The sequence below is a fragment of the Pezoporus occidentalis genome, unplaced genomic scaffold, assembly GCF_034315485.1.
Source record: "Pezoporus occidentalis ecotype Australia unplaced genomic scaffold, CSIRO_AGI_Poc_V1 ctg4, whole genome shotgun sequence".
NCBI lineage: Eukaryota > Metazoa > Chordata > Aves > Psittaciformes > Psittacidae > Pezoporus > Pezoporus occidentalis.
The window spans coordinates 26,364,351-26,378,172 of NW_026915724.1; the positions used below are offsets into that span (position 1 = coordinate 26,364,351).

The following is a 13,822-nucleotide window of genomic DNA, read 5'->3' on the forward strand; positions in this document are numbered from 1 at the left end:
TTATAATTAAGATTAAGAAAGAATGTATTTGATCTGACTATCCTGTCCTCTTAAATTCTTGCAGGGCTAGTGACTGAAAAGATTGGTGAAGTGGGAGGACTTAAAGTTCCAAAACTGACAATAAAAATTTGCAGCTGATTTTCTGTGGCCTCCAGCAATGAGTCTCTGCAAAAAGTTTTAAAATACTTTCTTATTTGTGAAAGAACACTCTTCTTACTTCTGCCTTTTTTCACAAATATGTATTTGTTCATAATTTGGTTTTCAGACAAAAGGCTCCCTAGTACTATTTGTTTCCTGCCAAAATTGATGCTTTTGTAATATTGCAGTGATACCACCTATTGAAAGCAAATTTACAAACAGATTCCAGAATGAGATAAAAAAAAAAAGAAATATCTATTTCTATGACAATAAATTAAAAAAGTTTTCCTTAACAATTGTAAGGAAAGCAGGTCTAATTAGCACTGGGACTTTTGATAAATCATTAAGCCTAGAAGTTTTTCCTGCCTTTGGTTGGGAAAAAACCTCCTTACTGCAAGTCATACTTCCTTCATCCTTAAAAATACCTGTGCTGGTTTGGGTTGGAGTAGTTAATTTTCTTCATAGTTGAAAGTACGGGGATATGGTTTAGATTAGTGCTGGAAACAGTGTTGATAACACAGGGATGTTTCTGTTACTGCTGAGCAGTTCGTACACAGAGCCAAGGCCTTTTCTGCTCCTCACACCACCCCACCAGCAAGTAGGCTGGGGGTACACAAGAAGCTGGGATGGAACACAGCTAGGGCAGCTGCCCTAAACTGACCAAAGGTGTATACCACACTATATGACATCATGCTCAGTATGTAAAGCTGGGGGAGCAAGAAGGAAGGAGGGGGGATGTTTGGAGTAATTCCATTTGTCTTCCCAAGTTAAATCTGATGGAACCCTGCTTTCTTGGAGATGGTTGAACACCTGCCTGAACTAATGGGAAGTGGTGAGTGAATTCCTTGTTTTGCTTTGCTTACTTGTACAGCTTTTGCTTTATCTGTCTTTATCTCAACACATGAGTTGTCTTACTTTTACTCTACCAATTCACTTCCTGATCCTGTCATAGGGGAGTGAGTAAGCAGGCAGTTGCGTGGGGCTTAGCTGCCAGCTGCAGTTAAACCATAGCAATACCACACATCAAATAGACAAGAAAAAAAAAAAACAACAAAATTGCTGTAAGAAAAGAGAAATATGCCTCATTAATGAAAAGTTATTTTCTGAGCAGTCTTTCCTTATGGGAGGTCTGGAAATGATAAAGGAGGTTGCTTTCCTTTACAAAGGGCAACAAATTGTTTCCTCAAGTTTAGCAAATGACTAGACATATGTCTATGGTTGGAACTCATTATTGGTACTCACAGGGAAGCTCAATCATTACTGCCATTGCACTTTGAAACAACACATATCAACTTGTATACCCAACTGCAAAGAATTTTGCGGCTGTACTTCCTTAAAACAGATTTCCAAAGTTACTAATAGTGAATATTTGAGTAACACTTACACCAAATGCAGAAAACAGCAGCATTTGAACTGGATTGTTCCTAGGAAACATAAAAACTTATTTAAATATCATTAAGCTGATCTCTGAAGGTGAGAAGCATATACCATCCTTCTAAGCAAATAAATTTATAGATTCTAATAATGAGATGTCACCAGATCATGAAGAAAGGAAAATCTGTCATAGTTTCAGTTGTTTTTTTAGGACTTTTAGATTTTTTAAATTTTTGTTAAAGAATTAGATGACAAAATATTTGAAAAAAAAAAAAAACAAAAAAACACATTAAAAAGATTCAGGAATGTGTTTTGGGATTTTTTTTTATTTTTGTGGCTGGTTTTTAAGGGGATTTGGTTTTGGGTCCCTTCCCCATTTGGTTTTCTTCAAATACACCATCTTCAATTCTGGCATCTTTTTTCTTTTACTACTGAACTTTTGAGGCATGTTCTGCATGAAAAATCAAATTATGCAGTTGCTCTTCTTCCTTGAAGTCTTCCAAACAAAGGCATATATAGACAACATTCAGTCTTGAGTTAGATTCAAGACAGAATGAAGGAATGCATATTTCATATCTAATCAAAGGTGAACTTTGATTAGCAGCACAGTTTGAGCATCCTTTACCCTGTATTTGTGTAAAAGATGTTAGATGTGAAGTCTGATCTTTAGACATATTCGGGATCTTTAGTTTAGTTCTAGCTAGTACTGGCAGGAAAGTTTTGAGATTCTCACTTGGAACAAAGTGTGCATTTAGACAATTCCATTACCTTGGAGCTCAGTCTTTAAAAGCACAATGGGAGCACAATGAGACCAATAAAACAAACAAGACCCTATGGAACCTTTTGATGACACACACTATTTAGTACATACGTATTCATGAAACCACTGAGTTTTGCAGAGTTTGCCAGATTTTAACTATATGTAATTTTAACACATTTCTTAGTGGTAAATATTTCAACCCCACCACCTTGCCCTCTTATTTGAAATTTCTGTAACACCCTGATCTTCTTCAAAGAGAGCTGTGAAAGGAGATTAACGTTTCAGAGAAACAGGTTTCAGGGATTCATTTGTAACTTCAGTAAGAAATTATGACACGATTCAGAATTCAGCAAAATGACAAATTAGTTCAGAGCATAGAGCTGGTCTTTGATCAAGCCCATAACTGTGTTTTCTAGAAGTTTCTTGATTGCTTTGTAATACAACTTATTGCTGCTGCATTCCTTAAAACACAAAATAGTTCTGCTCCTACTAAAATAAGGAGTCTTATCAGGTTATAAGGGGGCTGATAAGGAGCTTGTCAGCTCTACTCATCGGGCAGGGTAAGAAGCAATTAACTGAAGGAAGGGCTTCTTACTGGAACAAATAGTGAAGTGAGTATCAACACTAAAACTAAGCATGCAATGAAAGTTTTCAAAATCAAGGTACAAACAGGCTAGGGGTGAGAGAAAGGCAGCTGAACTAAACTGATCAGTGATACTGTAAAGCAAGGAAAAACATACACACGCACACACACACACACACACACACGAGAACCCTTCAGGCAAAACTACTTGCAAATAAATGTATGCCCTTGAAAGCCAGCAATATGAACATTTGTTTGATTAAATGAGGCCACATTACCAATTTCAACTCTGCATCCAATGGCTCTAGGTCAAGAGTCAATTTTTTTCCAAAAATGCATAGCTCTGAAGGAAAAGTACTTTTGACACGGTATCTAATATAATCTTGTTCTGCTTTTAGAATTCCAAATTTTTCTTAGTCTGAAAATTATTAACCAAAAACATCTTTCAGAATCTGCTACCAGTGACAGTTCTATGATTTCACAAATAAAGAAGTGAATCTTAAGTCCATGTTAAATAAGTTTAATGAGGCACAGCTAGTGTAAATGAGTATTGCCCCATTGGTTTCCATAACAGTTCCTGACAGCAGTGGATCACTAATAGCAGTTATTGTCAGACAATTTAATTCTGCTTTTGGGTTGTTTTTGTTTGTTTTTTTTTTTGTTTTTGTTTTTTTTTTTTTATAAAGTCATATTTGCTATTATTAGACATAATGAAAAAGGAAATGTACTTTAACTAATCATTAAAGAAGAAATATATCAGAACAATAGAACAGGGATAATGAAAAAGCGAAAAAGTTATGGTATTAAAAATGACCAGAAATAGTTGGCTGAATAGACTATAGAAAGCTTTCCATGTAAGTTAGAAAGTATATGTAAATTAGAAGTTTCACTGTCAGACCCATAAGAATCTGTACATTCAATGAGCTACACTAGAGCTGCTTGGTTAGCAACTTTCTCCTTATTTCTCTTTCAGATCTGTATCCCAGTAAAGTGAGAAGGAAAATCTGAAGAGCAAAGCTGAGATGAAGATAAGTAAGCACCTAAAGGAAACAACAGTCAAACCAGAAAAAAAGCGCATATAAAATAATTAGAAGACACCAATGATCAGATGGTTCCAGATAACTTTCCGAAGTTCATTTGAGATCAAAGGAATTTCAATTAAGTTATGGTTTTTAAAACATGACATGGTTTGTTGAACGCATTTCATAACTCCAAATGGTATAGTCACTAGCCAGGAAAAAGAAAAATAAAAAAATATAATCACCAGTTTGTTTAGAGTCAAATTTCATTACATCAGGATTGACAGGACATGAGGAAATGGAATAAAACTTCATCAGGGAAAGCAGAGACTGGACATCAGGGGAAGGTTTTTCAGTGACAGGGTGGACGGTCACTGGAACAGGCTCCCCAGGGAACTGGTCATGGTACAGTGCTCTTAGACATATGGTTTAGTTTAAGTAGTCTTGTGAGAAGCAGGGAGTTAGAGTCAATGACCCTTTTGAGTCCTGTCCAACCTGAGATATTCTGTGATCTCTGTAACAGTTTCCCTTTAAAAAAAGCTTCAGAGAGAGAAAGGGTTGAAGGGTCACATATTTTGAAGGGTAGAAAAGAAAGAAAATTACTATTTTCATAAGGCCCTACATAAATTGTCATACTGTAGTGCACCTGAGCAAACTGTTTTGTAAGGTACTAGCTATTGACAGGAATTCTTTGGCATTACAGACCTTTTACTTAAGTGCTTATGTATTTGCTTTGCAATCTACAGTTGAAAAGAAACTGCCTACAAAATGTTCTCACTCGCTTTTGCATACTAGTGCTGCAGGTCCTAGTAGGTCTCTGCAACAAATACTATGCAGCATGTAGGACAACCAAAATGACCAACTTGAAAAACAGTGCCAGAAGGGGAGTACACAGAATAGGTTGGACAAAGACGATTCTTTCTTTAGATATTTACATTACCCTCAGTTAGCCCAAAGCCACACATGACATCACCCTTTAACTATTTTATTTACCTCTTTCTGATAAATCTGTCTAGCAACACTTACTTGCACAGATAATATACCTGTACATTAATTACCCAAACTTCGTTCAGGTTTCTAGAAAGATAGTGGAAACAGAGGAAATGGCAATCAGGAAGAAGGAGCAATGGGAATGACACAAGTAAACTTGTGTTGGAAGCCTACACGAACCAGATAAATTCCAGATTCTCTGAATGAACCAAACTGAAAGAGTATAGAATCATGGAATGGTTTGGGATGGAAGGGACGTTAATGATCATCTAGTTCCAGCACCCTGCCATGGGCAGGGACACCTTCCACTAGACCAGGTTGCTCAAAGCTTCATCCAACCTGGCCTTAAACACCTGCCAAGGATGAGGCAGCCACAACTTCTCTGGGCAACCTGTTCCAGTGCCTCATCACCCTCACAATATAGAGTGTACTAAATTCAGCTTCCTACCTGGTGAGATTTCTGGACCAGGTAAGAACACTGCCAGGGGTCAAGCTTTATGATATGAGTTGATGGTGGCACTCATGACCTAAGGGATCCACACAGAACATGTTCAAGGCCATAACCCTGCACTGCACAGAAATGCTGAAAACATTTTGCATGCTGAAAGTAGCGTAGCTTTATTGGCACAGCACTCTAGCTGAATAACATACTCAACTACTCAGCAGGTTAACGAACCCAGGCAGAATGCCACACTAGCATGACTAGACTACTTCTGATACTGAAATGACTTGGCTCAGAGCTTGCTCTACTATCTCCAGATGGCCCTGTCTGGTAATGTGTAGTTGAACTTGAATGGCATGAAGGATTAAAATTAAATTTACAAAACGTATCTGCTGTTTGCATTTCAGGCACCAGAACTAGGTACACATTGCCTGCCAAACCATATAAAAATATTTTGAAAAAGTGAAACCACAAATACAAATCAGAGAAAAGAAAAAAAAGAGGCAGAAAGCAGCTGTAATGCAATGTTAAGAAAAAAATATTCATTAGCATTGTTGAAAACAACAAAAAAACAGTACTACTTAGGGGTAAGCCAGATAAACCATTCTTTCTCCCTGCCTTGCAATAACCATCCCTGCTTCCACCCCTCCCTTCACAATTAGATTAAGGGAGGTTTATGAATATAATTGCACAAGCAAGAGCAATGCATTTCAATTCTGGTATTGCAATCATTCACTGAAACATTTATTGATTGAAAAAGCCCCACAAGAATTCTCATTATCCTAATTTTATTTTTTTTTTGGGGGGGGGGGGGGGAATGAAAAGGGCAGGCTTTCTTATTTCATTTTATGCAAAGTTACAGTAATTGGTATCTGACCTTTTTGGAATGGACAGTTCAGCTTTACACTGCTGGATTTTTTTTCATTGAATCAATTATTTAAATTATGGCTATCTCAAAAAGAGCAACAGGGTGCAAACAAGAATAGAATATTTAAATGAAACTATTCTCCACCACTACCCCATTAACACAAAATATGCTATTAGCTGAAAATCCAGTCTCTAGAGATTTCTAATACTTGGATTAAAATTTATCTTTTAAATAATTAAACTAAAGCAGCACAAACAAAGACAAATAACATTTCTAAATACTGAAAAAAAAAAAAAAACTCCAAATGAAAATACAAGGATGGAAATAAACAAAAGCTATTTCATATTTGAAAATACATCTTGGAGTAATAAGACAAGCAATAATGGGCACAGGTTACTGCTGGGGAGATTACAGCTGGCCACAGGAGGAAAATTTTTCACCATGAGAACAATCAGCCGTTGGAATAATCTCCTCAGGGAAGTGGTGAGTTTCCCCAACACTGGACAACTTTAAGACTTGGGTGGGTAGCGTGCTGGGACATCTAGCTTAGGTCAGACTGCTCCTAGAATGGTTGGAGCAGATGACCCTTCAGGTCCCTTCCAACTTGGTATTCTATGATTCTAAGCCTTTTTAAGTGGCCCAAAAAATGAGTTATTCTTGTTTGTTTGTTTGTTTTTTGTTGTTTTTTTTTTTAGATAAGGCAAAGATAGAAAAAGAGTGGGCGACTCAGCAAATTGACTGCAAACTCAAAAGCTTTCCAGAACAGTCACTGATAAATTCATTCCCAATTGGTATGACATAATCTGTATCCCTCTCTCCTAATCTAGGTAATGAAGACAGGATGAAGGAAACTCACTCACAATTTATATGATAAATCCATCAGAAACAAACCTGAGCACAGTTCTTTAGAAGCTACTTTAAGGGAAACTGAGCTTAAACCACTGCTGACCACTATTCAAGTCCTTCTGTTTGATCTGGAGTGGCTTAAAAATACTAGAAGCTGAATATACCGTTTTCAGAGATAAACATATGTTACATTCAGAACAGGATAATTTTAATATTATTTAGTGAAAGATCAGACAGTCATCATAAATTAGTATTCTCAGTCCCTTCAGACAGTCTGTTCTGTCTTGAAGTATTGTCATGTTTCCACATACATCTTGTGAAACATTCACTGCCATGATTAAGCCCTTCAGCCTTTCTTCACTTCATATGAGTGGTCTCATATAGAAGAGCCACCACTACTTCAGGAGGTACTGAAAAGGCAACTTACCTCCTTGGTAAATGACAGATAACTACAGTCTTTCTTTCAGCTTCCTGAAAGAGAAGTATGACTTATTTACAAAAAGTGTATTTAGGGAAAAGTATTTGCAAAACAGCAGTCATGTTGCTTATCAGCCTGCATTACAGGGCTATACATATTTATTTTCTTTAAGTCAGACACCACTTTCACCTCCAGCTACTGGGAGAGTTTCCCATTTATGTTAGAATCCAACACACAAATTCTCACTTTCCCCAAACAAATCTGCACTTCCCTTAGAGAAAAGGTGTAAGACCCCTGGAGGTCATTTTCCTGCAAACTTAGTCATGATTTCAGGAGAGAAAGTGTTTATATAAAGATTTTGATGTCATAAACTTCAATTTCTCCAAAAAGAAGTACCAACCTTCCACCTTTACCCAGGATCATTGCCTTCTTCCACTTTGTTTCTCAGGTTTTTTTTTTGAAGATAGAACAATTGTAATAGTGTTTCCAGATGCTTTATTTATAATTACAAAAGTTGATTTGCATTATTTGGAAAATATCCAAAACAAGGGTGACTGTGAATAGGACCCTTCCATCAACAACATTCAAACACTTGGGTTCTGAAACCATCTACTGGGTGTGACTGGGACAGCATTAACTTTCTTCATGGCAACCTGTATGTGTTTTGGATTTATGGCTTAAAGAGTGTTGACAGAGTGTTGAACACACATGAATGCTAGCTACTGCTGAATAGTGCTTGCACAACATTAAACTTTTCTTGTTTTCTTACACCTTCCTCTTGCCCAGCAAGTAATCCTGGGGAGGGACAAGAAGTGGGAAGGACCACAGAGAGGACAGCTGGCCTGAACTGGACATTTCACACCATATAATATCATACTCAGCAATTAAAAAAAAAATGATGGAGCAGGAGCTGTCTTCCAAAGCAGCTGCTGCTCAGAGACAGGATGGGCATTAGTCTGCTTGTGGGTGATGGTGAGGGATTGCCTTTGCATTAGTTGAGTTTTTTAACTCCTTCCTTCTTTTATTAGGCAGTCTTTACATTGACCCACTAATTTTCTTGCTTCCTATTCTCTTTTCCATCCTGCTCCTGGAGGTAAATGATTTGGGGGGGGGGAAGGGGGGAGGGGGGCATTTATCTTCTGGTTGGGGTAAACCCACTACAGACTACAAGAGAAAAATATGCTCCTCAGTTGACTGTACTGAGAACGGCAGCAAACATATAACAATACTAGAAGACACATGTATCATGACCTTGTAATGTACTATAAATAATAATACTTTTTTGCTAAAAATTTTTCTGCTCCTAGTGATATAGCTATCATTAGTAATCATGCTGTTTTAAGATCCTTCTAGCATTTCAGATAAGGTTGCCGTTGTCATTCTTTTTCATAGCCTTGCAATTAAGTTCTCAGCAAGAGGTTTTATAGCGCTTATGCAGTGTAATGCTGGCAACTCACGGTTTACATGGAAAATATAAATTTCCAGCATCACACTATTGATTAGTCTACCTGCTTGGGCACAATCTCCAAGTAATAAAGTTGTAGAGTTTACATAAGGTCATTTCACTACCTGAAGTTCTGTCATTATCATATACTGAAGGGCCTAAAGAAAAAATACAGGAAGGAAAGTGCCTCTCTGCTATTACAGCAATAATAAAAAAAAAAAAACACCGCACAAAAATCAGATGCCAAAAATGAGACAATGCTCCAGGATTTTGTTCACAATGGAAAAACCAAGTAGTTTTGTCACAATTGCTTCCATTCTGCTTTGCAAGAATCATTTGCATTATCAATCTTTATACAGGCATTCATAATTTAAAGCAAATCCCAAGCGAGCTCACACTCTGTGACAGATTACAAATGCTATACAAAACCCAGAGGAAACTTGGGGAAAAAAACACATTCTATCCCATCAAGTCTCCAGTGCATTTGAGTGCATTTCTCCTGCTCACCAAGTACCTACCAAATCTAATCACAAAAGTTTGCATTAAACAAATTTTCAGCTTATATAAAAAAAAAAAACAAACTTAATTCCTTCTTTGGATGGTTATAAACTTTATATTTTATGGTATCTAAGGATTAATTTGATCCCCAAACATGTTAGTTTGGTTATTGCATTAAGAAATAATTTTGAGTTATATATTTTTAGTGAATAAAAGGACAGTCTTAGTGACCTTCAGATAAACTTTGAACATTCTTAACTCAGTTTGGTTTTATCTTCTTTATAACACATCAGATACAGATCTTCACAACTGCATGAACCAATTCCTTTGAAGAAAGAAATTCTATTTTTTTTTGTGGGAGCAGTGATAAACTGTCACTGAAACTTAGAAATTATGTTAGTCCTGATATTTTATTTTGCTCTGCATGTGTATGATAAAACCTAGATTGCTGTCCTGGATTCAGCAGTAGCAGTCATGTTTTTCCTTTGTGGTAGCTGGTGCAGTGCTGTGTTTTGACTTCCAGCCTGGGAACAATGTTGGTGAAGCCGATGTTTTTGGTTGTTGCTAAGTGATGTTTACCCTGACCAAGGACTTTGTGAGGCTCATGCTCTGCTGGGGAGGAGGAGAAGCTGTGAGGAAGCAGAGATGGGGTGCCTGACCCAGGCTAGCCAAGGAGGTATTCCATACCACAGCCCGTCATGCCCAGGACGCTGGGAGTTACCCGGAAGGACACGGGCTTCCGCGTGGGACGTGTTTCTTGGCCGGTGGTATCCGTATTCTCTTCCCTTGTTATTTTCTCTTATCATTGTTGTCGTTGGTGGTAGCGGTGGTGATTTGTGTTATACCTTAGTTACTAAACTGTTCTTATCTCAACCCATGGGAGTTGCATTCTTTTCGATTCTCCTCTCTGTCCCTCTGGGAGTAGGGGGAGGAAAGTAGAAATTTGGTAAAAAGCACGTTTACAACCAGCAGAGCAAGGAGATGGTGCTTCATTCACCACGTCACGAAGAGCTCTTGCTTCCAGGTATCCAAACATTTTATTATGGTACAGAGGAGGAATGGCTGAGTGGTGGCACTCCAGGCTGGGACCCACGCTCCAGGTTAGCAGTGGATTCCCATGCCAATAGCCACAAATGTCCCAAAGGTCCCACCACTCTGCATCATCGTTTTGCCGACTCCTCCCACTAGCTCTCGTCCTCTCATGCCAATCCTGAGGCAGGAAAACGTGCTGAACAGCGCTCCCGCTGCCATGCCCACTGCAAAGCCCATCATGAAACCCATCTTTACTCTGTTGAAGCAGCTGGGCTGTGATTGCCCGTACAGGCCCACGGTTACCGGCATCTCGCTCGCCCCGCTCCCTCTGCCGCTGCCCGCTCCGGCCTCTGCTTCCTTCTCCTCCTCAACCTCCTCCACTGGCAGCTGTCCCTTTGCAGCCTCCGGCCCCGCTCCTGCAGCCGCTTGGTCCCCGGGGCCGCTCTCCCAGGCCGCTTCAGCAGCTGCCGGCTCCTGGGGCTGCTCCCCCTCGGCTCCCTGCGAACTCACCAAGATGGAGGCAAGGACGAGGGCCAGGACGGTGAAGAGCAGCCGGACGGCCAGGTACAAGTCCACGGCCACGTCCGTCCCATCCTGCTGCTGGAGCCCACCCGTATTACAAGTCATTGCCATAAAGCACAGTGAGACAAGAACCTTAGCCCAAGCCCCACGCTTGATAAACACTAACACAGCAAATACCGACTCTAAGTAAGTTACAACATTCTGAAACCGTGACATCAACAGGAACAACTCTGAGAGCCAATAAATCAGCATTGTGACGAGTGACTATTAATCCTGTCAGAGCTGTTGTTATCTCAACCCTTCATGCCCCACATTGGGCGCCAAAAAGAACTGTCGTGGTTTAAACCCAGTCAGGTAACTTGTTCACTCACTCCCCCCCTTCTTTCCCCTCCCCCTACTCCCAGAGGGTTGGAGAGGAGAATCAAAAAGAATGCAACTCCCACGGGTTGAGATAAGAACAGTTTAGTAACTAAGGTATAACACAAATCACCACCGCTACCACCAACGACAACAATGATAAGAGAAAATAACAAGGGAAGAGAATACGATACCACCGGCCGAGAAACGAGTCCCACGCGGAAGCCCGTGTCCTTCTGGGTAACTCCCAGTTACCCCTCACCCCGGGCATGACGTGCTGTGGTATGGAATACCTCCCTGGCTAGCCCGGGTCAGGCGCCCCGTCTCTGCTTCCTCCCAGCTTCCCCTCCTCCCCGGCAGAGCATGAGCCTCACAAAGTCCTTGGTCAGGGTAAACATCACTTAGCAACAACCAAAAACATCGGCTTCACCAACATTGTTCCCAGGCTGGAAGTCAAAACACAGCACTGCACCAGCTACCACAAAGGAGAAACATGACTGCTACTGCTGAACCCAGGACAATTGTTTACAATACCGTTTTTTATTCAATTGAAAATTTAACAAGACTAAATTTCTGAATTAATACTTTAAAGTTTGGCATCAACATTTAGTCTCTTTCTTACACACTAACAGCAGGGCTCTTCATGTACTTTTGTAGTTTCTTTTATGTTTTTTTTTTAATATTTTGTCACTGAAATCTTTATTAGAGATTCTTATTATACAAATTAATGCAAATTACATTTAAGGTTCAGTACTAAGTACTAGAGCACACAGTTCAGTTGTATGAAACAAAACTGTTTTCTAACTCTTCAATTAATATTTTGTATTATTTTTCTTTTTATAAGGAAATTCTTGATGTTTTTGTTTAAGTCTAAGCATTGTGTAATTGCACAATCAATTATAATTGCATGACTCCAGTTCTTAGATGCTATTTCCTTGAAACTGTAGAAGTAAAAATTATAGTTAATAGTTGCATAACAAACCTTTTCCCACTTGAGAAATCATGAAATTTAATTTAAATGAGATGGTATTAGTCACATTCACAGTATTTACATTTTTAACTATTGCTACTGTATCATGGTTAAGTAACTCAACTAGAACAACAAAAAGAAAAAATCCTATTCCTATGATATGCTTATAATGTTATAAGTAACTGAATACCATGCTACTGATTCTCATTATTTATTGAAAGTGCTCATTTCAATTATCTTAAAACTTTAAGGATAGTAAATCAAGCCTTGTTTTAATTATATTTTATGCTGAAGAATTTCACAGTGATTCATTATTCCCCTGTTCATTCTTTTTAAACAGTGTACCTAATTCACCATCATTTGGGGATCCTGAGCTCATTTTCACTGCTTATTAATTCAGCTAGTAAAGTTGAATGCAACTTATAACTTACGCTAAAAGTTCAACTTTTTTTATTTAAAAAAAAAATCAAAATGTTTTCTTCCTGTGGTACGTCTCAATGCTTGCAAAATGCTTTGTTAGATTGAGAATTACCATAACAAATGATAAAGAGTAATCTAATTTAAATATTCTCTTATTAGTATTATGAAAATCCACTAATAATTGTTATTCACTATTTAAGCCCAGCCAGTCACTCAGAGCCATGCAGCAGCTTGCTCAATCCCCCTTTATCCCCTCCCTGCTCCCAAAGGGATGGGGAGGAGAAGAGAAAGAATGTAAACCCCACAGGTTGAGATAAGAACAGTCCAGTAACTAAGATACTGTACAAAACTACTACTGCTACTACCAATAATAATAATCATAAGGGAAGTAACAAGGGGAGACAATACAAGACTAAAAGAGGAACATGAAAAAAAAAAGCGATAAACACAAGTGATGTACAGTACAATTGCTCACCACCCATTGACCGATAACCAGCCTGACCCAAGCAGCAATCTGGACTTTCCAGGTAACTCTCCCCCAGTTTATATACTGGGCATGACATGCTCTGTTATGGAATACTCCTTTGCCTAGTTTGGGTCAAGTGTCCAATCTCTGCTTCCTCCAGTTTTCTTGTGCCCCTCCTCATTGGCAGATCATGAGAAACTGAAAAGTCCTTGATCAAAGTAAGCATTACTTAGCAACAACTAAAAACATCAATGTGTTATCAGCACTGTTCTCAGGCTAAAGCCAATAACACAGCACTGCACCAACTACTAGGAAGCAGAAAAGTAACTGTTACAGCTGAACCCAAGACATTCCCTCACAATCGTATTTAACTACATTTGAACCTAGATATTGTTTTCTTCTTAGCTATATTTTTTGTTAGTTTGCAGTCAAAATCTTTGAAAGATATAATTTTAAATCCTATAAACCAGATTTTTCCAGATAAACAAGTGACCAAACCCAGGTAAGACTGAGTTTTACGTGACAGGCTTTAGAATAACTACATTTATCTCTCAGATGTATCATAAGGGGTCACTTCAAGATCCCTGTCATATAATTTATATTCTCTCCTCAGTGTCTCCTGAGAGAAGGTCAACTCAGAGACTAGTCTTCTTGCTGTGATAGGAAAGCTACAAG

At 38.7% G+C, this 13,822-nt stretch overlaps 1 protein-coding gene across 1 annotated transcript; it reads right to left on the minus strand.

Moving 5' to 3' along the window:
* Positions 1-10,398: 10,398 nt before the first annotated feature.
* LOC134171165 (reactive oxygen species modulator 1-like) lies at positions 10,399-10,764 on the minus strand. The gene has a single exon (XM_062633142.1). It carries the CDS (start codon positions 10,719-10,721, stop codon positions 10,482-10,484), a length of 240 nt encoding a protein of 79 aa, XP_062489126.1. The 5' UTR covers positions 10,722-10,764; the 3' UTR covers positions 10,399-10,481.
* Between the last annotated feature and the right edge of the window lie 3,058 nt (positions 10,765-13,822).

Bases quoted from the DNA above. Each gene is read 5' to 3' on its own strand.
- LOC134171165 (XM_062633142.1), bottom strand. From the start codon at position 10,721: ATGCCGGTAACCGTGGGCCTGTACGGGCAATCACAGCCCAGCTGCTTC.